Raw genomic sequence first — 27,574 nt, forward strand, 5'->3', positions numbered from 1 at the left:
TGAAAGATCGAGATGTCGCCTAGAGGGGTGGTGAATAGGCAATTACAAACTCTTGCGGATTTGTCTTGTAGGAATGCGGAATTAAACTAATGTTTAGTATACAAGCACAAACCCTAAATATGCTAAGCTCAACTAAGTGTGACAATGGCAACTAGAGCTAAGCAAGATAGGCACAAGATATATGTAGCACAAGTGATAGCAAGATATATGTACTTCAAGCACGATGGCTATCACAAGGAAAGAGAGCTCGGGTATAGAAATAACCGAGGCACGCGGAGACGAGGATGTATTCCCGTGTTCCTTTGCTTTGCAACAAGGTACGTCACGTTTGGAGGAGTGGAGGTCCCACGAAGGATTCCCCGCGCCACGAAGGCTCACCCTATTCTCCGAACCACACCCACGAAGGATAATGGCCCTTTCCTTATGGTTAGCTTTTCCTCCGCTCCGGAGATGGCAAGCTCCACAACCACTTCACAAGCTCCACGAAGGAGAAGCCCGGGCCTCTTCACAATCTTCTTGAAGAGATCACCGGAGCACCAATCACCAAGCCAACTAGGAGGTCACCCTCCAAGAGTAACAAGCTCACGGTCTCTCACTCGAACAAATCGTGGTGGAGAGCTCAACACTATGCAATGATGCAAAGCAAGAACACCGGAGGTGTTCAAGTCCTTCTCACTCAAATCCCACCAAAGCAACGAATGCTAGGATGATATTGGAGAGGAAGAACAAGGGGGAAAGTCAACCAAAGACTCCAAGATCTAGATCCCAAGAGATTCCCTCACTTAGAGAAGAAATGGTTTGGTGGAAGTGTAGATCTAGATCTCCTCTCTCAAATCCTCAAATATGAGCAAGAATGGTTGGAGGAATCAAGGGGGGAGAGCAAGTTCTTCCAAGAGCAACAATGGAGGTGAAGAAAGGGGAAGAACTAGTTGCTCAAGGTGGAAGAAAGGTATTTATAGCAAGGAAGAAAGAAATAACCGTTGGGGGGGAAAAGACAAAGAAATAGGCAGAAAAACGGGCCAGAAAAAGTCCCCAGCCGGTTGACCGGAGCTGTGGCCGGCCAGGCCGGTCTGGGGTCCGGCCCAGCCGGACCAGCAGCTGGGCGAGGCGCGCGCCGCGCTGGGCGGCGGAAAGGCCCCAGGCCGCGCGCGGGAGCGGCCCAAGCCGCGTGAGCGGCGGCGGCCCAGCAGCGTCGGGCTACCGAGTCGTTTCCGGCCGCGCGGGGGCGCGACGGGGGTGCAGACCGGGTGGGCCGCCGGACTGAGAAGCGACCCGGTCAAGTTCCCGGTTGGACCGGACTGAGAGCTGGGCTGCCTGGCGCCTGGGCCGGTGGCCGCCCGGTCGACCGGGTGGGCCGGCATGCGGTCCGGCAGGCCGGGCGGCAACCGGCCGCCTCCCCCTTTTTTTCTTTTCTTTTTCTTTTTCTCTTTTACCTTTTCTTTAATAACTATTGCTCCCGAACTCCGATTAACATGAAACCAATTTTGTTGGAAAGATAACGACGAATAGAACCCCAACAAAAACTGGAAATATGGAGACTCCTCACAGAACATTTTAGATGATTTTAGAGAGGGAGTCTCCCACCGTCAAGAAACGGTGAAGACGTCCAAACTCGAAAACGCAATAGAAGATGCATGCGGATTCCGTTTTCGATGAACTTGGGCTTGTTGTAAAGCTAGCAACAAGCTCAAGAACCTCACACAGAGAAACACAAGAAGCAATAAGGATATGCAAAGTATGCAAAGGATTGAGCTCCCTAAGACGATGTGATCAAGTTACTTAACCGAAAGCCCCTCTTAATAGTGCGGCTATCTATCCTATAATCCGGTCTCCCAACATCCACCTTGAGACCGGTAAAAGGAAAACCTAGCAAGTCCATACCTTTTCCTGCGCATCCCGCTTGATTTTGATGATAACTCTTCAAGCTTTACTCAAGCCGGAATGCCTCACTTGATCAATGTTGCTTCGTGAAGACTCACAAATACTCCCCCATACACTATGATGGGAAAGCCCCATTGATGCACATCTTCACATGTCCATTATCACCAAATGGACGGCAAGCCTCAAGCATGTGATTCACTCAAGATGCTCATCTTGAACTTGCCCAACTCAACCTTGTATCTTCTCATACTCACATAAGATAGAGCATGGCTAATATTGAGTTCCACATAAGAACTCCATCTTCATTTCTTCTTCTTGATCATATCACATATATATCTTCATACCGATGATCTTGATGCCAATACACAAGGTATACCTTTATCTTCATGGCATCCATACTTGAATCCAACACATGGAGAGCAAGTAGTACCTATGGAATATTCCTTCATATAAACTCAATGAAAACATTAGTCCATAGGGGTTGTCATTAATTACCAAAACCACACATAGGGGCAATGTACCCTTACACGCGCTAAGAGCTACGCTCTCAACACGAAACTCGGGGACTGGGAGGATAGACAAGATCCGGAAAGAAAGAAACCGGCATCAGCAAAAATTACAAGAAGGTTGGCGGAACTTACCACCACGTTGCTGGTGGCGTCGTACCACGCACTGTCGAACTCCTTCACGGCACGCTTGAGCCGCGTGAAGTGTTCTTCAGTGGACCGGGGCCCAGCAGGATCTGGCGATGGAAGGCGGTCTTTCCCCAAGCCACGGGTAGATGCGGAGATGTCCGCATCGTTCCATTTTTGGGCATAGGGGAGAAGATGCCCCAAGTCCCCGCCCTCGCGCTTCAGCTCAACAATCCGGCCCAGGAGGCCGGAAGGTTTTTCCGGGACCGCAGCAGCGGCAGGCCCGACATGCAGCACTAGAAACTGCGAGCCGCTTGACGCGCTGCCATCCACGGCCTTTCCGCGGGACGCCCCCGGCTTGAGGAACTGCGTGATCTTGAGGGCCGCCGGCGGCGGCTTTGGCGTAGTCACGGGAGGTCCTTGGCTCGGTGGAGGTGTTGGCGTGGCCCCGGTTGCCTCAGGAACAGGGGTTTCCGGCGGCGGCGTTGGTGTGGCGTCAGTCTGCTCAGGAATTGGAGCTTCTGGTGCCGATGTAGAGGTTGCCGGCACGGAAGTTTCCGGCACGGCCTTGGAGGGAGAAGTGTGTGAACTCTTCTTCTTCTTCTTCTTCTTCTTTTCTTTCTGGACGGGAGGAACCGAAAGTTCCGCCCGCCCGGCAGCTTCTTCTTCGGCGCCGATGTTGCTGGCGCCGGTATCCTTGGTCTCGGGGAGGAAGGCAAGTTCCTCCTCAGTGCGGTGATCTGGCGATGTAGGGGCCGCACGCCCCGAACTTGTAGGACCTCCCAGAGGGGAGGCAGAGGTGTTGCCGGCACCAGAGGGTGCCGGGCTTGAGTGAGGAGGAGGAGTTAAGGTCCTCGCGGAGCCGGCAGAGCCCTCAGGCCTGGGCCCAAGCTTGAGCGCAGGGCTGAAAGAGAGAAAAAGAAAGAATTGGAAAAAAGCAACCGAAAAAGAACTTGGCAAAAAACGAGACGAGCAAAAGAACGGGGCTTTACCCGGAGGAGGTGGGCATCTGCTTGCCCTTGTAGCGCCTCGTGCCTACTTGCTTCCCCGCAAAGGGTTCGGTCCGGAAGCGTTTGGCGGGAGGGGCTTGGCTTGACCCGGCATCTGTCGCCGGGGTCTTGTTCTTCTTGCCCCCAGCGGTGAGTTTGTCCAGGAACTCCTGGCCAACCTCGGCCTGCAGCGGGGTGGCGTGCTCATGAACCTGTGGGTTGATGTTGGCTGAGGGAAGATCTACACAGGAAAAATAACGGTAAAATATGAGAGATCAAAAAGAAAAGCTACCTCAAGCAAGGTCAGTTCGTCAGACGAACCGGCTGGTTCCGGCGGAGACTTGCCGAGGCGCGAGGCTGGGGTCCTGCCCATCTCCAGGTCCCGCCAATGATGACGGGGTCGGGGTCAAATTTGTCTAAACCGCGCTTCCGGCAAGGGCCTCGTCGGTCAGATTCGATGCCGGGGAAACGGTCCTTGGCCTAAAAAAGAAAACAAAAGAGAAAAAAGAGGTTAATCACAATGCAAAAGTTACCGGCAAGCCGACCCGAGTTGCTTAATTTCTTACTTCTTGGGTCGGGGGGTTAGTGGAACTGAGAGGCCGAAGGCCCCATTCCCAGTCTTCCGGCATGGCAGTCTGGCAGATCTGCCTAGCCTTGAGGACAACGTCCTTCTTGCTAAGAGGGATTCCGGTGATCTTCGTGGGATCACCGGGACCGTACATCTCGCTCATCTTGTGCATGCGGCGCTTGAGAGGAAGTACCCGGCGCGAGATAAAGGCGCGGATAATGTCGTCTGAGCAGATGTCGGTGTCCTTCATCAGCTGTTTCATGAAGCGTATGATCCGGTTGGTCTCAATATGAGACTCCTTCGGATTGTAGCTCCAGTTGGCCCTCGTGGGTGGCGCCGGATTGAAAGGCGGCAGGTCGATAAGGTCTGCGGCGCCCGTGTTTTTCACATAGAAGAAGGTCCCTTGCCATAGCCGGCATGACTCGAGACCGGAGAACTTGAAAAAAGGGCTCCCTTGACGGGAGCCGATGATGCAAGACCCGCATTGTACGGGGGGTTTGGGTTTAGGAATGTCCTTGCCCTGAGCGGAATTAATCCGAAGAGCAAAGAAGCGGGCAAACGTCTCACGAGTGGGACGAATGCCGATGTAAGCCTCCATGAAGGTGGCATAGCAGGAGAGGTAGAAAACGGCATTGCCGGGAAGATGGTGAGGCTGGAGTTCGTAAAAATCAAGGAATCTCCGGAAGAAATCGGAGACAGGAAGGCCGAAGCCGCGCTCAAAGTGAGCAAGAAAGACAACTCGTTCACCGGGTTCGGCGTCGCAGTACGATCTCGTCGCGAGGAAGCCGGCAGGCTACTCCTTCCGGAATCCTCCTGGACCGGTAAAGCTAGTCGATCTCGTATTTGGTAACGTTGGAGCCCATCCAGGCCCCGCGGGTGATACCGGAGGAATCCGTGCCGAAACCCTCACTAGAACTACCGGATTCATGGTTGCTACCGGAGTCAGTGTTCATCTGGGCAAGACGGCGGATAATCCGTCGGAGGATTTGCTACGCCGGCTAGCGGAGGAAGAGGCGGAAGAAGAAGTAGAGGAAGATTCCCCGCTAGACATGAAATTTGGTGAAGAGAAACAAGAATCCCACGATCTACCCCCGCGCGAAGATCTACGAAAGAGAGAAAAAGCAAGAAAAAGAAGAAGTAAATACACTACCGAGTCGAGATCTGGAAAGCAAGCAAAAGAGGGGTAAACCCAGATTAAGCCTAACCTGAGGCGGCGGAGTCGCAGAGGAAGAAGTTCGCCGGTGGATTGGCGAGCTTGCCGTGGGCGAGGAACTTCATCGACGGTGAGGTGGAAAGGAGCTTGAAAGAACGCCAATGTCGCGGCCGCGAGAAGAGCACCGCGGAGATTCTTCACGCGGTGAAGTCCAGCGACGTCCGGCGAAGCAGTAGCGAAGGTTCGCTGGGCGGCGGAGCTCAAGCGGCGAACGGAGTGGCGGAGACGCGAGAGCAAGGAGCACTTGTGCGCGAGGAACTGGAGAATGCGAGAAGAAGAAGAAGGGGGAGCGGTTTGCCCTTATAAAGGAAGAGAGAGAAGTGGGCCGAAAACCGCTGGACCGCAGCGGTTCGGTCCGTGGGCCGCAATGGTTCGCTCCACGGGCCGCCACATGGCGCGGCGATACACGCGCAATAGCGAAAAGCCGCAGGGAGGTACACACGGATCCAGAGAAGTGGTTGGGATCCGCTGTGGAGCAGTTAATGCGCGCGCGGAAGCCGAAGGGAAGTGACCCCTGACACTGGCGCGTCATTCACAGTGCGCATGTCACTGACAGGCGCGGGATCCGATATATTCTCGACTTCGCCGAGGAGGTATTTAATGACTAACATGCCGGTAAATAAGATTCCGGGAGATGCCTTGCAAGCAGAGAAAACGTAAGTCTGGGCAAAGATGCCGGATCTAAGCTGAGAGCCGGAAAAGTTAAACCGGTATCCAAGAACGTGAGAACCTGGCATGGTCTGTTGGATAGAATCCGCCAGACTATACCAGCTTCGGGGACTAATGTTGGGGGGATGACCCCCGGTATGCCAAAGGCATGCCAAACCGGATGGTTTAGGCCATCAGGATACCGGTTTAATCATCATACCGGAGCGTAAGATAAGAGTTTGGCTAAGTGGACTGTGCCGGTATCCCCAAGAGGGGTATACCGGAACAAAGTAGAGAAGACACCGGGATGCCGGAAAGAAGAGCATGTCGGCAGACTGGTCAAAGATTCTCTCCAGAGCTAGAGGACAAAGATGAGCTAAGCAAAGAAGCTTTATACATGGGCGTGACGATAAAGAGGAGGATGACGAAGAAAGAAGCCGGGAAACGTCAGCCTCCCTGTTTAAAGAAGACCCCGGCATCATCTATGATTAAAGTAGCTTTATAAAGTATCTTTGTAAAGTAGTTTGTCCAGTCAAAGATGCCATTAGGGTTTCTTCCTCGTAAGCCACCCTCTCCCCTATATAAGGAGAGGGGGCAGCCTCCTTCACGGCAGACGCGGAACATAGAGAGAGAGATCCTGTAAGCACAAACCTGTAACATGTGGAAATCAATGAAGAAAGTGATCTAGAGCGAGTTCTTCCTTGTGTCTTTCCTCTTCAACCTCTAGCCTTGGCTAAGTTCTCGAGGAAACCATCCGGAAGTTCATCCCATCTAGTCACAAACCCTCCCCCGAATCCTCTAGCGTCCATTCGGCCCCAACTTAAGCCATCCTATGGCATCTGTCTGTTCACCACGACGACATATGGAGTTAACTATTACTATGGTAGTATTGATGTGATCTATTCCCCCTTTCATAGCTTATTGGTGACGGTGTGTATGCTATGTTAGTACTCGGTCTAAATTGCAATGATCTATTATGCTCTAAAGGTTACTTAAATATGAATGCCGTATGTTGTGGAGCTTGTTAACTCCGGCTTGAGGAGCTCTTGTAGCCCTACACAATGAATGGTGTTTGTTATCCAACAAGAGAGTGTATGTAGCACAAGTGAGGAGAAGTTATTTATTTGTTATGTGATCAATGTTGAGAGTGTCCACTAGTGATAGTAGGATCCCTAGGCCTTGTTTCCAATACTGCAAACACCGCTTACTTACTGTTCTACTGCATGTTTACTTGCTGACATATTTATTTCAGATTGTTATTACCACTCATATTCATCTATACCACCTGCGTTTTAATATCTCTTCGTCGAACTAGTGCACCTATACATCTGACAAGTGTATTGGGTGTGTTGGGGACACAAGAGACTTCTTGTATCGTAATTGTAGGGTTGCTTAAGAGGAATATCTTTGACCTCTACCTCCCTGAGTTCGATAAACCTTGGGTGATTCACTTAAGGGAAACTTGATGCTGTTCTACAAACCTCTGCTCTTGGAGGCTGATGACCCACAAGTATAGGGGATCGTAACAGTCTTCGAGGGAAGTATTACCCAATTTATTGATTCGACACAAGGGGAGACAAAGAATACTTGAAAGCCTTAACAGCGGAGTTGTCAATTCAGCTGCACTAGGAAACAGACTTGCTCCCAAGTCACCGAGTTTCTTCGCATGCCCGGTCATGGCGAGCATGTGCTCACTAACGGAGCTGCTCTTCTTCCATCATGCAGCCTGAAGAAGTGTTTCGATGCTTCATAGCATTCCACGGCCGCATGAGTCTCAAATATAGTCTTCAACTCATTGATTAACTCATGTGGATCGTGGTGCTCAAAACGTTTTTGAAGATCGGCTTCCAGACTGCATAAGATGGCACACTGAACTTGAGAGTACCGAGTTTTCCGAGTTGCGTAAACAGCTTTTACTTCATCGGTTTCAGTTTCCAGGAGGGTCACCTAGCGGTGCATCAAGCACATATTGCGTATTTCCGCCATTGAGGAAAATCCTCACATGACGGAACCAGCTCGGTGAAGTTGCTACCGTTGCTCTTAAGCTTTTCTTTCTCTAGGAACCGGTTAAAATTGATTGAGGATGCCATATCTACAACATATTTGCAATAGTTTAGACTAATGTTTATGACAAATTGAGTTCAAATTTTAATTCAATATAATTAAAAACTAGGTGAACTCCCACTCAAAACAATATCCCTCGCATTGTCTTAGTGATCACACGAACCAAATCCACCACACCAAGTCCGATCATCACGAGACAAGATGTAACTTCAATGGCGAACACTCAAAGTGTTCATCATATCAATCATATGATTCATGCTCTACCTTTCGGTATCACGTGTTCCGAGACCATGTCTCGTACATGCTAGGCTCGTCAAGGCCACCTTAGTATCCGCATGTGCAAATCGGCTTGCACCCGTTGTATGCACTTGTTGATTCTATCACACCCGATCATCACGAGATGCTTCGAAACGACAAGTCTTGGCAACGGTGCTACTAAGGATGAACACTTTATTATCTTGAGATTTTAGTGAGAGGGATCATCTTATAATGCTACCGTCGCGATCTAAGCAAAATAAGATGCATAAAAGGATTAACATCACATGCAGCTCATATGTGATATGATATGGCCCTTTTGTCTTTGCGCCTTTGATCTTCATCTCCAAAGCACGGACATGATCTCCATCATCAACGGGCATGATCTCCATCATCGTCGGCTAAGCACCAAGGTCAATGGCGCCGTCTTCATGATTGTCCTCCATGTAGCAACTATTACAACTACTTTGAAATACTACTCAACATGAAATTTAAAGACAACCATAAGGCTCCTGCCGGTTGCCACAATACAATAATGATCATCTCATACATAGTCATCATCACATTATGGCCATATCACATTACCAAACCCTGCAAAAACAAGTTAGACGTTCTCTAATTTGGTTTGCATATTTTACGTGGTTTAGGGTTTTCGAGTGAGATCCAATCTACCTACGAACATGAACCACAACGGTGATACTAGTGTTGTCAATAGAAGAGTAAATTGAATCTTTACTATAGTAGGAGAGACAGACACCCGCAAAGCCTCTTATGCAATACAAGTTGCATGTCGAACGAGGAACAAGTCTCATGAACGCGGTCATGTAAAGTTAGTCCGAGCCGCTTCATCCCACTATGCCATAAAGATGCAAAGTACTCAACTAAAGATAACAAGAGCATCAACGCCCACAAAACCATTGTGTTCTACTCGTGCAACCATCTATGCATAGACACGGCTCGATACCACCGTAGGATAACGTTGCATAGAAAACAAAAATTTTCCTACCGCGAACACGAAATCCAAGCCAAGATGCAATCTAGAAGACGGTAGCAACGAGGGGATTATCGAGTCTCACCCTTGAAGAGATTCCAAAGCCTACAAGATGAGGCTCTTGTTGCTGCGGTAGACGTTCACTTGCCGCTTGCAAAAGCGCGTAGAAGATCTTGATCACGGCGCCACGAACGGCAGCACCTCCGTACTCGGTCACACGTTCGGTTGTTGATGAAGACGACGTCCACCTCCCGCTCCAGCGGGCAGCGGAAGTAGTAGCTCCTCTTGAATCCGACAGCACGACGGCGTGGTGTCGGTGGCGGTGGAGAACTCCGCGGAGCTTCGCTAAAGCACGCGGGAGCTATGGAGGAGAGGGGGCGGCTAGGGTTTGGGAGGGGGTGGCCGGCCACTCAAGGGGGGCGGCCAGGTTGTGGTCTTAGGGTGGCCGGCCCCCTCCCCTTGGCCCCTCATTATATAGGTGGAAGCCCCAAGTGTTGGACTACAAGTCTCCGAATAAGACCCGAACCCAAAACCTTCCATGTGATAGGGAAACCTACCTAAGGTGGGAATCCCACTTGGGTGGGATTCCCCCTTTCCATGTGGAGGTGGCCGGCCCTCATAGGGGAGTCCACTTGGGACTCCTCCCCCACTAGGGTTGGCCGGCCATGGAGGTGGAGTCCATCCTGGACTCCACCTTCCTTGGTGGTTTCTTCCGGACTTTTCTAGAACCTTCTAGAACCTTCCATAGAACCTTCCGCATCATTTTAATTCACATAAAATGACATCCTATATATGAATCTTATTCTCCGACCATTCCGAACTCCTCGTGATGTCCGGGATCTCATCCGGACTCCGAACAAATATTCGAACTCCATTCCATATTCAAGTTCTACCATTTCAACATCCAACTTTAAGTGTGTCACCCTACGGTTCGCGAACTATGCGGACATGGTTGAGTACTCACTCCGACCAATAACCAATAGCGGGATCCGGAGATCCATAATGGCTCCCACATATTCAACGATGACTTTAGTGATCGAATGAACCATTCACATACAATACCAATTCCCTTTGTCACGCGATATTTTACTTGTCCGAGGTTTGATCTTCGGTATCACTCTATACCTTGTTCAACCTCGTCTCCCGACAAGTACTCTTTACTCGCATCGTGGTATGTGGTCTCTTATGAACTTATTCATATGCTTGCAAGACATTAGACGACATTCCACCGAGAGGGCCCGTGAGTATATCTATCCGTCATCGGGATGGACAAATCCCACCGTTGATCCATATGCCTCAACTCATACTTTCCGGATACTTAATCCCACCTTTATAACCACCCATTTACGCAGTGGCGTTTGGTGTAATCAAAGTACCTTTCCGGTATAAGTGATTTACATGATCTCATGGTCATAAGGACTAGGTAACTATGTATCAAAAGCTTATAGCAAATAACTTAATGACGAGATCTTATGCTACGCTTAATTGGGTGTGTCCATTACATCATTCATATAATGATATAACCTTGTTATTAATAACATCCAATGTTCATGATTATGAAACTAATCATCCATTAATCAACAAGCTAGTTTAAGAGGCATACTAGGGACTTCTTGTTGTCTACATATCACACATGTACTAATGTTTCGGTTAATACAATTATAGCATGGTATATAAACATTTATCATAAACATAAAGATATATATAATAACCACTTTTATTATTGCCTCTTGGGCATATCTCCAACAATCTTTCCCACACATTTTGAATCATCTCGTGAAAACCTTCCCGCTGTAACCATCCAAGTTCAAACTTAAATGGTTTCTTAGACGACGGTCTTGTTAACCCGGTAGTTAAAAGTATGGGAGCATAGTCCGACAGTTTTTCAATAGTTCTGGGGCGCGAACTGACACCATTGGATAATTATCTTCCCACATGGTGTCCATCAACACGCATCTAATTTTTCGTATGTTGGGTCAGGTAAACTGTTAGCCCATGTAAACTGTCGGCCTGCCATCTCAACCTCTCTCAAGTCTAAGCTATCTACGACAACGTTAAACAAGAAAGGCCAGTGGACATTAAAAGGGCCTTTACTTTTCTCATGTCGGAATCTCAGCAAGTTGAAATCTCCCCCTATGAGAATAGGTGATGGTGCTCCGGTGATGGCGCCAGATAATCTTGTTCGCAGTTGTTGTGTAAGCGGTTGGGAAACCCCAAGAGGAAGGTGTGATGAGCACGGCAACAAGTTTTCCCTCAGCACGAAACCAAGGTTTAATCAACCAGTAGGAGAAAGGCGTGACTTCTGAAGGTGTTGCTAGCTAACTAGTGGCGAAGGGCACTCACCGTCAAGCAACAACGTGGAACCTGCACACAACACAACCAAAGTACTTTTCCCCAACTTGTAGTGAGGTTGTCAATCTCACCAATTTGCTGAACACAAAGGATTAGACGTATCAGAGTGGAAAGAGATGTTTGCAGAAAGTAAAGAGAACAAGATTGAAGTAGAATTTATCCGTAAAGGAAATAGGACTGAGGTCCACAGTTCACTAGAGGTGTCTCTCCATGAACATAAATAATATGTTGGGTAAATAAATTACAGTTGGACAGTTGACAGAATATCGACCAATACATGACAAGATGATTACTATGAGATTTGATATGGGCATTACAACATAATACATAGACCGTAATCCAACTGCGTCTATGACTAATAATCCACCTTCAGGATATCGTCCGAACCCCTTTCAGTATTAAGTCGCAAGCAACAAACTATCGCATTAAGCAATGTGTGTAAAGTAAACAATAGAATTACCCTCGGATAAAACATTGTTATTTTCTCCCTAGTAGCAACAACACATCTACAATCTTAGAAGTTAAATGTCACTCTCCCAGAAAACTAGAGGCATGAACCCCCCTCTTAGAGTCACAAGTGTCCACTTGGCCAGAATTTCTACTAGCAACGGAGAGCATGCAAGATCACATATAACATATGACATAAATATATAATCAATCTCAACATAGTATACAATATTCATCGGATCCTAGCAAACGCAACATATAGGATTACATAAATATGATCTTGATCATGTAGGGCAGCTCACAAGATATATACATGAAGCACAAAGTGGAGAAGACAACCATCTAGCTACTGCTATGGACCCATAGTCCAGGGATGAACTACTCACGCATCACTTCGGAGGCGGGCATGGCGATGTAGATTCCTCCGGCGATGATTTCCCCCTCCGGCAGGGTGCCGGGAAGAGCTTCAGAACCCCCCGAGATGGGTTCTGCGATGGCGGCCGCGATGGAACTTTTCGTGGATGGAGGCTTGGGTATCCAGGGTTTTCCCGAGAAGATGTATAAATAGGCAGAGAAATTAGGTCGGTGGGGTGCATGGTGGGCCCAGACCACCCTTGGCGCGGGCCAGGCCTTGGCCGCGCCATGGGGTGGTTTGGCCGACATGTGGCGCCTCTTCGACCCCCCTCTGGACTTCGTCTTCGTTTCGGTAAAATATTGACTTCGGCTTTTGTTTCGTCCAATTCCGAGAATATTTCCTGTACAACTTTTTTGAAATACAAAAACAGTAGAAAACAGGGAACTGGCACTCTGGCATCTTGTTAATAGGTTAGTGCCAGAAATCATGTAAAAGTGCAACGAAGTGTAAACAAAACATTTATAAATTGGTATAAAACAAGCATGGAGCATCAAAAAATATAGATACGTTTGAGACGTATCAAGCATCCCCAAGCTTAACTCTTGCTCGTCCTCGAGTAGGTAAGTGATAACAAAGATAATTTTTGAGGTGACATGAAGCCAACACAATCTTGATCAAGCATGTAAAGCATTGTGAGCTGTGATCTAAGTACTCTAACATAGGAATGATAGATATAATTCAATAGAACTTAACAACTATGTTATAACATGAAGAGTAACTCAAACAAATGATCATGAATAATAGTGCATTGAAAGTAAACATAACAAAGTGGTACTCAACATGTCCTTTATGGGATAGCAAAACATAAATGATAGGACACCTTCAAAGTTCAGAGGGTGACCAGATACAAGTAACTTGAGATCAAGCAATAGCACAATCATGAATCAATCAATAATAATTTTGGGACTATGCACATTGCACTAAGAATGACAACTATGCTCTCTTAATTGGTGCCTAAAGTAGAAGGTGAAGACCCAACATAAAGTAAAAGAGAGAATCTTTGCAGAGTAAGCAAGATAAGTTTTATAAACCTTCCAAAAAGTATGGTACTTATTAGTTTTGAGCTCTCATTGCCCCTATCATAAGCATCTTGAATGGTTAAAGTTAATGTGAGTCAAAAATGAGCTACATGCTTGCAACCCACAAGTTGAAAACCTCATGCCCCTTGAATGCGAGTACCTAAACCTCATGCTACTCAACTTAGGTCCCAAATAAGTTCTTGTCATTATAAGTATATGTGTATCATTGAGAACCGCCAACGGGGTACCTCTTTCCCAATGATATGGAGGTACTCTTGTGGAGCAATCCCATGCCAAAATAACAAGACAAACAGACAGTTAGCATCTCAGCAATTTTTTATTTACTATGGGTATAAGTTTTTATTGCAAATGCGTCATAGAATGCTAAAATGGCTTAGCTATAAATTTCCACCATGAATGATGCATGACTTAGATTAGCGGTCCAGACGTTTCCCTAACTCATATACAAACTCCATGGACTAATAAGTTTCCATTTTATTTCGCACCGCTAGGCATCCATAGACAAAATAACATGACATCAACTGAATATAAGTGTAATGTCGAAAGTGTTCCCCATGAAAGCATGGTTCTACTAACTCCCAACTCACAATTTGCAAACATATAAACTTCATAAGATAGGCACGATGATCAAATTTATTAAGTACAAGAAAGTAAATGTGCCATCAAGTTCATGAGAGCTTTACTGACTAATTTTCTCATGCCAAAATTTAATTTGGAAGATAAAAATATGATGATTACTTGGAATAGAAATAATGCTACTAGGTAGATATGGTGGACACAATTGGCAAACTTTGTTTCATGGTGGTTGGATGCACGAGTAGAGATCATGCTCAACACAGGCAAAGGCCAACTAAGTGAGCAATAATGGCCATAATCATGCATAGCGACAAAACATTATCAATCAAAGCATAAAGTGATATTACAAGTCAAAAACTAAATGATCATAGATGCTTTAGTTGACTGGTTATAGTCATAACATGGTGTAAGCATGCGTCAAGTCAACCCAATAAAGCATCACATGAGAATACCACAATATTATGCTTTTATAATAGAAACAACACATGATTCTTTCAATGACACATTATGCACTCTCAGCCATTTGAAACAAGTCATGCTACAACAATAAATACTAAGCATATGATAAGAATAACATCCAACATGACATGCCAAAGTCTATGCCACAGTCTAGACAAGCTCGTTTTTGCATCACTATAGTCATGAAACATTTTACTCGTATCCAACATCAATCAACTTATTTGAAATAACTCTCAGCTATGAAATACATTATGGACCAGAGAGCTAATCATACATAAATAAAGAATAATAACGAGCTCTGAAAAAAATCCAAGTGAAAGAACAAGAGCTAAACGCACTACCAGAAAACTAGAACACTCGCAGAACAATAACAACGAAAACTAGAGCGTTCTATGCAATTAAAACGGAGCGGGTCTTTCTCCAAAACAAATATGCCGGGATCCAACATATGATACAGCAAAAAAAAAACCAAACAAAAAAATAAAAATAAAGACGGTCCAAGAACAACACATAGCGTATGATGCTTCTATGACAACGTTGGCACCCGAGTGCAACTCCAACTCAATCCGGATCGCATTGAAGCTTTCCTTGAAACGCATCGGTAGATTAAGAATGCCAGTACCCATGCCCAGCTCGTTTATGATCTGAAAATGTACCACTGGCAGCGACATGGCCGTCGCCTTTGATCATACCATTCCATTCATTTATGTGTGAGATGTATCATTGGTGAGACATTTGTAATTTGGTTGAGACATTTTTTCATTTGTACAATTTTCCCAAAACTATTGCAATAATTTGGTTCAGACATTTGTTTATCTGTTGTAATAATTTGGATGATTATTTGATTAATTATGATCGATTGTTGTATGTGTTGCATATGAATTCTATGAAAAACCCTACATTTATGGGTTAGAAAATCACTGGCGCGGAACAGAGCCCGTAAACCAAAACTGTAAAACAGAATATACTGTACTGTTCTGCGTCGATGATTTTCCGACTCGTAAACATGAGTTCGGTGAAGGTTTTCAGTTCACGTGTTTACGGTCTCTGCTGGAGATGTTCTTACCTGCCCCACTGTTGAGATCTTGATAAACGCGCAGCTTTAGACATTCAAGCGACCACAATCCGGATCTCACTTTGATATGAAATCATTCAGCTTGTGCGATGCAAAGAGCATCGATTCAACTTCGGCTTTAAGCTCTTCTTTTTGTGCGGGACGCTTTGGCTTTATAGGTGAGCACTTTAATTTCTATATGCAACGAAGCAAGGTACTTATGCATGCAGAAAGGTGATAAAGTGATATTCTTGCCGCCTATCTGTACCTTATCCACGTGCTCAATCTTGGAGCACTATATTTTGTTGTCCCCCATACAGATAGATTTACTAAAAGTAAGATAAACTGTGTCCTAGGCTCCTAGCTAAAAACATGGAAATGATTTATGTGGAAACATAATCACTTTTGTTGCGTTGATATGGCGTGCAAGTGGAAATTTTAGGCTCAGTGATGTTGTATTTTGACCTTTGAGTGACTGTCATTCACCAAATTAAGATTCATGCAAACGAGGCTCGCATTACTACCCACACCGGGATTACAGAAGACGAAACTGAAGCTCTAGATACACACATTCAACTGTGGCATTTCTGCCAAAACCGGACACTTAAATTAACTCTTACGAACTTTTATTTAACGAAAAAACGTCTACACTGATCGAGTGATCGTGCATGGCGTAATAATACGGCAAAGCGAGCAGGACACTGCAGTGCCAGAGAGCTCTAGTTGTCGGCGACGACGGTGCGGATGACCATGTCGGCCTCCCCGGCTCCGTGCTGGATCATGGACGTCTGGCAGAGCACGATCTTGAGCTCCCCGGGCGCGCGGCAGCTCTGCGGCACGGGCTCCACGTCGGTCGGCGTCGTCCGCGTCAGCGGGCACCGGTTCTTGAAGTACGCCGGGGTCCCGCGGCACGCGGCGCCCTCGGCGGCGCGCTGGTCGGGCGGGCAGTCGCAGTTGAGGTCGACGGCGCAGCCGAGCGCCGGGCACTGCCCGCCGCCGACGGCCTGCGGGCTGATGACCATCGGCACGTTGAAGCCGTCCACCAGGCTCACGCTGTACGCGGCGCGGTCCAGGTTCCCGCCGTCGTGAACCGTGATCTGCGCGACGGAGGACGGCGGCGCCTCGCCGGTCCAGCAGCCGCGCGGCGGCGAGGAGGTCCCGCAGGAGGTGCGTATGACGACGCGGCCGGCCCAGAAGGTGGACGGGAAGGAGAGGGAGAGGAGCGCGTTGGTGTCGAGGCGCGCGGTGTTGTCGGAGATGGAGGGGAGGCCGGAGTTGGGGCTGACGAGCGGCCACACCGGGTGCGGGCAGAGGTTGTGGATGGTCAGCGTGGTCGCCGACGAGACCGCGGCCAGCGCCGCGAGGACGAGGAGGACGACGGCAAAGTTCCTTGCCATGGCAGATGGCACCTCGATGGCGAACTTGTGAGTTGTGAGATGAATGGAGACGGAGAGCTAGCAGCGGCTGGTTTTGTAGGCGAGCCTTGTCGCTCCGGCTGAGCCGTCTTCGAGAGAAGCTGCGTCGGAGCAACAGCCAGCAGCTTCCCTTTTTCTACGAGGGAATAAACAGCAGCTTCCAACTAGGGTTTGGGGCCACCGTAATGGGCTCAAAGGCTCGATGCAGCGGGCTGTTCGAAGGTATAAGAACTGGGCCAAAAGAGACGAGTAGATGGGCTATAGCACACGTTTGTCTAAGAAAAAGGTAGCTTTCTAGGGCCACCCCTAAAATCACAATTGGCGATAGGAAAATGAAAACTTCGCCAATTAATATATGTATTTGACGCAATTCTCTTTGGAAAGCAAAGTTTTTGGCGATAATGAAGTGACTATAATAACTTCGTTAATATCAAGATCTAACCACCTAACCATTATGTTAGTCTTTCAGAAGTATTTAAGGAATAACGTTCGTAGTGATGATTGATGAATGTATGTTTATATGCGATCTTAATTTGTACCATATTTCTAAAAGAAAATGATGGCTTCATGGTTCGGCCGCCCCATCTGAAATTTCCCCAAACCTGTTCGGCATTTCGATCCGGAAGAACCACACAATGGTTGGCCAACGCACTTCGGGGTGACCGGTGGGTTAACGACTTGGCAAAGAGAAGTCGCCCATCAAGTATCTGCAGACTGCCACAGTTAATTTATTCGCAAACGAAGACAGACAGTTATTTCTGGTCACTTAGGGCATCTCCAACAGGGAGACCCAAACCATCCGCGCGCGTCCGAATGGGTAAAACCATCACCCAACTAAAAACGGACTGTTACCGTCCGGAACGACCCATTACCCAACTAAAAACCATCACCGCGTGGTTTTTGGGGTGAGCCGGCCAAGGGCGGGCGTGTTTTTCCATCCGTACATGTCCATTCATGGTCCATTTGGTAGGGAAGAAGGAGGAATAGTTGTTTGGGTAGGAGTGTTGGGGACTAAATTGGATCGCGGACGTGCTAGCCTATCCGCGTGCCCGGAGGCTGACCCAAACAACCAAAATCGGACGACCCAACGCGTCCGTTTGAATCGTAGTGTTGGAGATGCCCTTAAGTCATGTCCCCTCAACATCGTCCGGCAAGAATGCCTCGTTTATCTCGGCAAATTCGTCGGAGTCGTCGTCTGAAGGGAATGGCTCAGGCTACCGCGGTACAGGCCACAGGTTCGGTCGATCAAATGATCAAACTATATTGAAGTTAGGCTAGTCAGTTTAAAACTCCTGCTTCCGATATGTTAAATTAACAATCGCCTAGATGGATATATGCTGAAGTACTGTGAATCGCCTGGACGGGAAATACAGTACTGCTATTGCAAAAAAGAAAAAAATCAACCATAACACCTACAGGGCATGCCATGTAATTTTAAGGAACGACAAGACTAGAGTAGAATCAGATATCTATATTTGTCTCATTCTTCCACAGACCGTGCATAGAACGTCAAATGTCGCACTCGCGTCGGTAGATTCCTACTATACATCAGGACTTGAACTGCTAATGCCCAAAAAAATTCCAAAATTTCTTATATTCAATGCATCATAATTCCAGGAATTAAATTTGCTACTGAGAATGGATGTATTGTGTAGATCTAGGACTAGGAGTGATGAAAATAAACTGAAATGTCAAAAGAACTAAGTTCCTTGCGCAGTAAACATAGTGAGGTGGACTAAAATGTCGATTATACAGCAAGTCGCTTACCATGCCGTGCGTTGTAGGTAACAGGAAGCAGAGCCTCCAGGCAATTGTTTATCAATTCAGGTTTTATCTGCCGTGTATTAGACTTCTGATGTCCCACTCAGTGAAGTGTATTCCTTGCATAATAAGACACAAGAAATCACATCAGTGGAGCAAGGTTTCCGTCCAACGGTGACTGCTCCTTCGGACCAAGGACTCGTGAAGTGAAATCCCTGCATGAGACACGAGAAATCACATCAGTGGAGCAAGTTTTCCGTCCAACGGTGACTTCTCCTTCGGGCGAAGGACTCAGACACTCAGTGAAGTGAATTCCGTGTATAAGGCGCAAGAAATCACATCAATGGACCAATGTTTCCGTCCAACGGTGAATTCCCCTTCCGACGAAGGAAAATCGGCATAAAAGAAGATACATACAGGAGTTCATACACATGCACTTTCGTACCCCAACCAAAACCCACAAAACAAACCCTCGTCAGAATGCCTGAGGTCAGGTTTCTCGTCCAAGTAACTTTGGTAGTTTTGTTGTGCCATCTCCTCACCGTTCCACCACCAGCCACAGCCTTAGCCTCAGTTCATCCAGCACCACCAGCATCGAATGGGAGCTGCATCGCGTAGGAGCGGGCCGCGCTTCTCTCCATCAAGGCGAGCCTCCGGGACCCCAACACCGACTTCTCGTCATGGCAAGGTGAAGACTGCTGCAGATGGAAGGGCATCAGGTGCAGCTACAAAACCGGCCACGTCGTCAAGCTCAACCTTCGGGGAAAGACCGGCGACTGTCTCGAAGTCTATCCATACAGTGGTGAGATAAGCTATTCCTTGGTCAGTTTACAGCAACTGAGGTATCTAGACTTGAGCTGCAATAACTTCTATGGTGCCGAGATACCGGAGTTCATTGGTTCTTTACCAAGCCTTAGATATCTCAACCTTTCATACAACCGGTTCTATGGAAGAATACCCCCACAGATCGGGAACCTCTCCAAACTTACCTACCTTGATCTCAAGCCCTTTGGCCCGAACAACCATCAATTTTATTATCTCTACCCAGGTGATCTTCAGTGGCTATCACACTTGTCATCACTGAAGCACCTTGACTTGAGCCATATGAACCTTACCACAGTTGTGGACTGGGTCCATAATATCAACATGCTTCCAGCTCTTAGAAAGCTTTACCTGCAATACACTGGCCTAAGAAATAGAGTTGCTTTCGTTGGTCAGTCCAATCTTACGGCACTCGAGGTGCTCGATATCTCAGGGAACAACTTTAACACCACCATTGCCCCAAACTGGTTTTGGAACTCAACCAGCCTCACTTCACTGAACTTGCAAGGTTGTCAATTCCATGGCCCTATTCCAGATGACATCGGAAGCATGACCTCTCTAGAACAAATTTCACTCCAGGGGAACAATCTTATGTCCACCATGATACCATCCAGTTTCAAAAATCTATGCAACCTGAAAATACTAGATCTAGAACATGCCAACACCTCAGGGGATATCACAGAGTTGATGGACAGGTTACCGAACTGTCCTTCTAGCAAGATGCAAATGCTTGATTTGTCTTATAACAATCTATGTGGGGCTTTACCAGATTGGTCAGGGCCGCTTACCAACCTGACCTACTTGGTCCTCGCTGCCAATAACCTTATAGGACCTATACCACAATGGATATGGGCACTCAACGATTTGGTCATTTTGGAGCTAGCTGGAAACAGACTAAATGGCATAGTCACGGAAGATCATCTAAAAGGACTTACAGCTTTGAGGTTCTTAGCGTTGGACAACACACTTCTTCAGATAAAGATCAGCCCGAATTGGATTCCTCAATTCAAGCTACAAGCAATTCTCTTAGCATCTTTGCAGCTAGGACCAGCATTCCCACCATGGCTTAGATCACAGACAAGCCTTCAGCTCCTTCACATTTCAAACGCAAGCATAACTGAAATCCCAGATTGGTTTTGGGTTGCATTTTCAAGTGCAGAGTTTGTGGATCTGTCAGATAATCAGATAGCCGGGACACTACCAGCAACATTGGAGTTTATGGAAGCACATACAATGGTATTGTCCAATAACAGATATACAGGTATGGTGCCAAAATTTCCAAGAAATATTACATACATGGACCTATCTAGAAACTCTTTCTCGGGGACATTGCCATCAGATTTCGGAGCCAATTTGTTATTCTTTATAACAATTCAATATCAGGCACCATTCCATCTTCAATATGCTCATTGTCACAGCTGGCTGTGCTAGACCTATCAGGAAACAAGCTTACAGGAGAAGTTCCAAGTTGTGAAGAGGATTTAAACCAACACATGCAGAGTCTTTGTGTAGTAAATTTAAATACCAACAACCTCTCAGGAGAGTTCCCAAGAGTTTTAAGAAGTAGCCAGTACCTTGTTTTTATTGATCTGTCATATAACAGATTCTCTGGAGACCTACCCGTGTGGTTGGGGGTAAAATTGCCATACTTGGCACTCTTACGTCTGCGGCACAATATGTTTTCTGGCCAAATTCCTGTTGAAATTGGAAGAATTCAAGAGCTACAATTTTTAGATCTTGCACATAACAACTTCTCAGGTATCATGCCGGACTCATTAGTTAACTTGAGTGCAATGGCTCGTATTTCTGGATACAGTTATGTTCTTGATCAAGCAATCACATATTTCCATGGACCCCACTTGTATAACTCAGTATATGATTTGATTTATTTCACGGAACAAGTATCAGTTCTTACTAAAGGACAACAACTTGAATTTTCACGTCAAATCCTGTACATGGTGTTTCTTGATTTGTCATGCAACAGTCTAGCAGGGGTGATCCCTCAAGGTATTGGTGCTCTCATTGGATTAAGAGGTCTGAACTTTTCATGGAACAGCTTAAGTGGTGAAATCCCAGCGAATATTTGTGAGCTCAAGCAATTGGAGTCTCTTGACCTGTCAAACAATGAGCTTTCAGGTGAAATCCCTTCAAGCATGGCATCTATTACCTCTTTAAGCCATATAAACCTCTCATACAACACTCTATCTGGAAAGATGCCATTTGGAAATCAGCTCGGGACTTTCGATGCATCTTCTTACATCGGAAACATTGGTTTATGTGGTCTCCCCTTGGCTAACAGTTGTCCTGGAAATGGGTTAAGTCCGCCAGCACATGCAGATGACGGGGATGGATTGGAGGACATATCCATTTACCTTGGTTTCGTTGTTGGCTTCGTTCTTGGCCTTTGGGTGATATTTTGTGTGATGTTGTTTAAGAGAAAATGGAGAATTTCTTATTTCTTGTTTGTCGAAAGGCTGCAGGACAAGATTTATGTGACTGTGGTACTAAGATGGGCCAATCTCAAGAGAAAATTAGTGACAACCTAAATATTGTTATATGTTATGCACAATAATTACCATGTGTCCAGGTATGCGTTTGCTACATAACAGTTTTTTCATGACTGGCTACTAATACTGCAGTGGTGTGTTAGAAGTTGTGTATGAGTATGACTAGGAATTTATGGCTCATATAGATTTGGTGTCCCATCTTGTAAACTTTCTTCTATTTATAAGTTCATAGTAAAAAAGTTACCAACAGGAGGACCACCCAGCCCCATTTATGTATCTATTTATTATTATTAAAACAATAGAAAAGGAACGGACAAGATTCATCCATCCAAATTCAAGATGTTTGAGCGGTGCTGATTTCACCGTGTAATTAAGCAATCTCTCACGTACACACGATAGTTTGAATCTTGGCTTGAGAATACATCACATGTGCACAAACAATTCAAGTGAAATTCAGTTGCTACTCTGTCACTCTTACAACTTACAAGACCACTACAATCAGATTTATCATGAGAGTATATAACAGATCTATTTCATCGTGATTGCTACGCTACGTCATGGCCCAGTAGCACGTGCGAGGAGAAGATTATGTTTTCAAGCTTTGCCTTTTTGATATATTGAAAAGGTCAAAAAAGTTCTACAAGCCTAAAGAGAGGCTAGGAAACAGTGTTTCCGAAACACACACAGCATCAGTACGATCCATAATAAGTGTCAGGACTTTAGTTCAAATTTGAACTAAATTGAACTAACGCCCCCGACACTTTATTATGGATCAGAGGGAATACATCCCATCCACTGCAGGCATGCAAACTCTAAGACCTCAGCCACCAGCTCAGGACCAGAAGATAGCTTCCTCTTTAATCTGAGCAAGGAGCATCATCAAAGAAAACACGTGTTTCGGTGCTTCCAAAGCATCCACATGGTGAACACTGAGCAGGACGAGGGAAGCAGCCGTTCCACTAATCCTTCTGTATACGGCCTTTAGTCAAAGCCACCATTCAATCAGGGGAGTGTCAGGGTCTGCGGGCCTAAAGATGAACCTGATCCATGAGAGTACTTCATCCCAGATTTCTCGAAGAAGTAAGACAGTGTAACCCATCATCCCCAGTGGCTAGATTTACTTTTTTACAAATGTACATACAATTGTTATTAGATTGATAAAATAATATAACTCTTCTAACTTGGAAAAATACAACTCTATTTTATATATGAATTCAGAACAAAAAGAATCAGTTATTTGGTTATAAGAGGTAGCTAAACTCTATATCAAGTATCAAGTCTGAAAGTTGTAAACTTCAAAGTACAACCTATTATATCATTAAACAACGATAAAACAATGGTATAGATCGATCAATTTAGATGTAAAATATATGTACGGTGGATATTCATGACATGCACATAAGTTCTACTAATTTTGATGGCAGAATACTTAAGCAAGAAACGAAAAATTGACAAGCAGGAGTCCAATTTAATTAGTACCCGATGTCAATACTTAGAAAAAAGTACGTCTTGTGAGTCTTACTGGCCACATGTATGTCTAGAGCTTTCACAGCTGCAACCAAAAAGAAAGGGTTCACACTCTTTTTGAGGAGCAATGACTTATGCATTAGCTACCAGAAGTTAATACATCCGAGGGGTGAGGTGTGCTGACTGCGACTAATTCAGAAATTCAGTTTCCGTACAAGGTCCACGTAAAACCAGTAAAGCCTGGATTCGGAATAAATCATATGTCAACAATAGATTACGGACAATTAGCAACTTTGATTTGATTTTGCAGCAAACCCATCAATTGTTTATAACTAACGAAATTCCTTAGGAACTGGATAATAAAATCTTTTTAAATAGATTATGTAATAGAAAATTAATATAGCAACTTATTTCATGCTTACTCGATATAAACCCTTACATAATTGAGTTAAAAACCATATTAGGCAGAGAAAGTATAAAACTATTTCTAGAATGAAACTCAAAATAAGAATATAAAGTAAATTAGCAAATTGCATTTTTTTATAAACTCCATAATTGACTAAAACAAAATTTTAATTTTCGAGAAAACGCAATTTGCGTCTCATTTCATTGAACAGGAAGACATCAGTGGTACAACCTACAAAGAGAAGGCACACACAAACACACACACACAACCTTCCTCACCAAGCGACTACGACTAGGTGAGGAGGTGCCCTCAACTTCAGACCGCAACGACATTAGGCCTCGCCCAGCCTTGCCTCCAGCCAAGAATGGAAGGTCATCAAGACTCGGGGCAATAGGGCAGCGTCATTGGCTCATCACCATTGCCAGACGCCTCCAGTGACAATTGCAGCTCCAGGACTGCTCATGCTAATGTACCTCGCACACATGTGCCTAGAGAGTTGGCGGGTGAAATTCAACTTAGAGAAGTTAGTAGTTTGTGGAGTAAAAGGTAGAATACATTTAGCAATTACTTTATAGAGAAGTTGGCAGTTGGGTTTATACATGAAACTCAACCTAGATATGAAATGTGGAGTAACAGGTAGAATAAAGTTAGCAATTCTCATCCACGAACATGCATGTAGTGAACAATGTGAATGTAAAATGGCTGGTCTCAACATGCATGTGTTTCTTGCTTCAGTCGATGCGAAAATAAGAAACATATATTAGATGTATCAACATGAATATGTTTGGCAGTAGTAGAAATGAGATTAGAAAGGAGTCATAGAAAGACGTGCCAGGGCTTAATAAATTGGTTGTCTCTGGTGGAGTTCAAGATGACTACAATCTATAACAAAGTGGTAGAATGAGAAGAACCAAATAATATGTGTATCTGAAGATCATGTACAAAACATGCATGGCATCAGATAAGAATAATCGGCATATCCACACTGTTATGCCATGTGTGTGAGCGAGTGTGCCATACAAAGGAAGCAATAAATTTGTTGCGTGAGACAAATAAAAGTTTGGAACCAACAAAATATGTCCAATATGTAGTGATCAGTTTTAATTTTTCTAAATAATATAAGCTGATGCAATCAGTATGGGCACTGGCAGCAAAACATAAGTGAGGCCAACAGTATTGCAAAGATAATATTTTAGCACTCTTTTATTGGTTCCACCGATACAGCTTTAGATTAGATGGTTGGCGGGCAACTTAGAGTAAGATGGGCATGTGTTTGGAAGAGTTTCGCTACATGATGTTGTACGTCGAGTAACATAACTGCAAAATGTCTCACGGCGAGACAAGTAGAGGAATAGAACACAAGATTATGCATCACAATATTTAGATTTACTTCTTCATACTTGATTGTTTACATTTTTATAAGCATCATATATGCTAATATTTCCCTTCAGTTTGGTGTATAATTGAGCAGATTGCGCAATCATACTTTCTTTTGCGCTCATGAAGTCAGCTTGGTTGGGGATAAGTTTGGGTCATCGGTTAGAGAGATAAACCTTGGAGGAGATACAAGTTTGGTTTATTATGCTTAATTAGAAAGATACAAGGCCTTGCTTATATAGACAATTGGGTACGGACTTAAACAGAACTCTAATGACGTCAATGTCCAATTGAGTAATATCCATAACTACATTACAGCAGCCTATACTAATTGAATTTTTCCCATAAGTCGCGATAGGTACTGCGTTGGAATCCACCTTAGTGCTGCAGCTGGCCAGCTGTAGTCCCAAGATCCACGACCCCTAATATAATCTCCATCCATGATAATATGTTGTCAAGGTTTGGGCATAACTAATAACAAAACTGATCTTAAAATATTATTATGCTTTGCACATTACAGCACATATCCTACTAGTAGTAGTGAGACCAGATACAAAAAGAATCGTATTGGCTCAGTCTAAAAATCAGATCATATTGGATGAGACACATACCAGTTTGTTGAACAACGACATACATAGCTTCCAAACAGTACATCACTGCATACAAGCCAGGCCAATTTCTTCCTCAATGCCTATCACCGACATTTCCTTCCTCAACCTCTCAACCATCTCGAAGTCCTCGGTCTTCTCATAAGCACGGAGAAAAGCATGGTATACCTCAGCACCAGCCTTGAGTCCCTTCCCAGCCATCTCTGCCTGGAGTCTCATGGCCACCTCCACTTCTCCTTGTTCACAAAACCCCCTTATCAGCGCCTCGTAGCTTCCCCGACTAGGTGTGAAATCTTCCCTTCTCATCTCTGCCCTCAAAATACCTAACCCCTCCCCAACTCTGCTCTTCCGACACAATGCATCAACAACCTCCTCGACAACCTCCGCAGCCATCGCAAAACCCCTCCTTCTAAGGTCTGCACAAACAAGCATCGCAGCATCGACATTCCCTGTCCTACAATGCCCTCGAACCAACCACTCAAAGGTTGTAACACTTGGCTCAATACCACCAATCTCCATGTCCTTAAACATCTCCTCCGCCATCCCCACCTCTCCAGCACCACAATACCCAGCAATCACGGTGTTGTATGTGGTGACATCTGGCTGGATCCCTCCCTGAACCATCTCATCCCACAATCCTCGTGCCTTATCAAATTCTCTGCCGTCACAGTAAGCAGCCATCCGAATGTTGTAGGTGCCCACATTGTGCTCGCAAGAATACCTGTCCATTTCGTCCAACGCGATGCTGAAATCTTCGCACTTGCCTTGGCGGTAGAAAGCGAGGAGGAGGGAGTTGAAGGTCTGGGCGGTTGGCTGGAGCGCGCGGCTGGTTCTTGTGCCCGGCAGCGTGTAGATTTGGTGGTACATCTCGAGGGCGGACTCGGCGGAGGGGAGGGAGCGGAAGAGGGCCGCGGCGGTAGCGGGGAGGGGGCAGGCGCCGGCGGCAAGGAGGCGGCGGGCGATGGAGGTTGCCGCGAGGGGGTCGCGGCGGGAGCGGAGGTAAGCGAGGAGGAGGAGGTCGAAGACGAAGGGCGCGGACGAGAAGCGGCGGTAGGTGGCGGCGAGGGCGTTGAATATCTGAGAGGGGGAGTAGTGGCAGGTGGCAGAGGAGAGGACGGAGATGGCCGCGCGCCGGAGGCGCGAGGCGGCGGCGACGTGGGCGGCGGAGGCGGAGAGGATGAGCGGGGGAGGGGAGCGGGCGGGGAGGAGGCGGCGGAGCGCGAAGCTATGGAAGCTGAGGGCGACGTGGGGCCGGCGGCGGAGGAGGAGGAGGACGGCGGAGACGGCGGACGCCGGGAGGGGATCGGGGAGCGGGAGGGAGGAGAGGTGAGACCACTTGGACTTGGAGCGGTGGGAGGTGAGCGCGGAAGCGGCGGCGGCCGCGTAAGGGTGGGCGGCGTCGATGAAGTAGGGAGAGGAAGGGTCGGTCGTGGAATCTCCGCTGGACGGGGCGGCGCCGCCGCCGGCGTGCATGGAGAAAGCCCTCTCCGCGTGTTCAGAAGGGCGCAGTTGCGAACAATTTCAGTGGGCCGTTTGGATGTCTAGAACGAATTTCTGTGGAAATGGAATCCCGACCCCAAAACCGAGCTGCATTGGAAATGATGTGCAATCCCAAATTTGGAATTTT

At 46.3% G+C, this 27,574-nt stretch overlaps 2 protein-coding genes and 1 pseudogene across 2 annotated transcripts; 1 reads left to right on the forward strand and 2 right to left on the reverse strand.

Moving 5' to 3' along the window:
• Positions 1–16,193: 16,193 nt before the first annotated feature.
• Positions 16,194–17,001, reverse strand: LOC124658211 (osmotin-like protein). The gene has a single exon (XM_047196613.1). The coding sequence runs from the start codon at positions 16,979–16,981 to the stop codon at positions 16,304–16,306; it is 678 nt and encodes a 225-aa protein (XP_047052569.1). The 5' UTR covers positions 16,982–17,001; the 3' UTR covers positions 16,194–16,303.
• A 2,210-nt stretch (positions 17,002–19,211) lies between these two features.
• On the forward strand, positions 19,212–22,128 carry LOC124654620 (annotated as a pseudogene).
• A 1,647-nt stretch (positions 22,129–23,775) lies between these two features.
• LOC124657731 (pentatricopeptide repeat-containing protein At2g15980-like) lies at positions 23,776–27,436 on the reverse strand. The gene is made up of 2 exons (XM_047196247.1): positions 25,951–27,436; positions 23,776–23,796 (listed from the first exon to the last, which is right to left on the reverse strand). Exon 1 carries the CDS (start codon positions 27,418–27,420, stop codon positions 25,993–25,995), a length of 1,428 nt encoding a protein of 475 aa, XP_047052203.1. The 5' UTR covers positions 27,421–27,436; the 3' UTR covers positions 23,776–23,796; positions 25,951–25,992.
• Positions 27,437–27,574: the final 138 nt, after the last annotated feature.

This window comes from Lolium rigidum, chromosome 5 (assembly GCF_022539505.1).
Source record: "Lolium rigidum isolate FL_2022 chromosome 5, APGP_CSIRO_Lrig_0.1, whole genome shotgun sequence".
NCBI classification, from domain to species: domain Eukaryota; kingdom Viridiplantae; phylum Streptophyta; class Magnoliopsida; order Poales; family Poaceae; genus Lolium; species Lolium rigidum.

Coding starts and splice junctions, on each gene's coding strand:
- LOC124657731 (XM_047196247.1), bottom strand. CDS start 27,420: ATGCACGCCGGCGGCGGCGCCGCCCCGTCCAGCGGAGATTCCACGACC.
- LOC124658211 (XM_047196613.1), bottom strand. CDS start 16,981: ATGGCAAGGAACTTTGCCGTCGTCCTCCTCGTCCTCGCGGCGCTGGCC.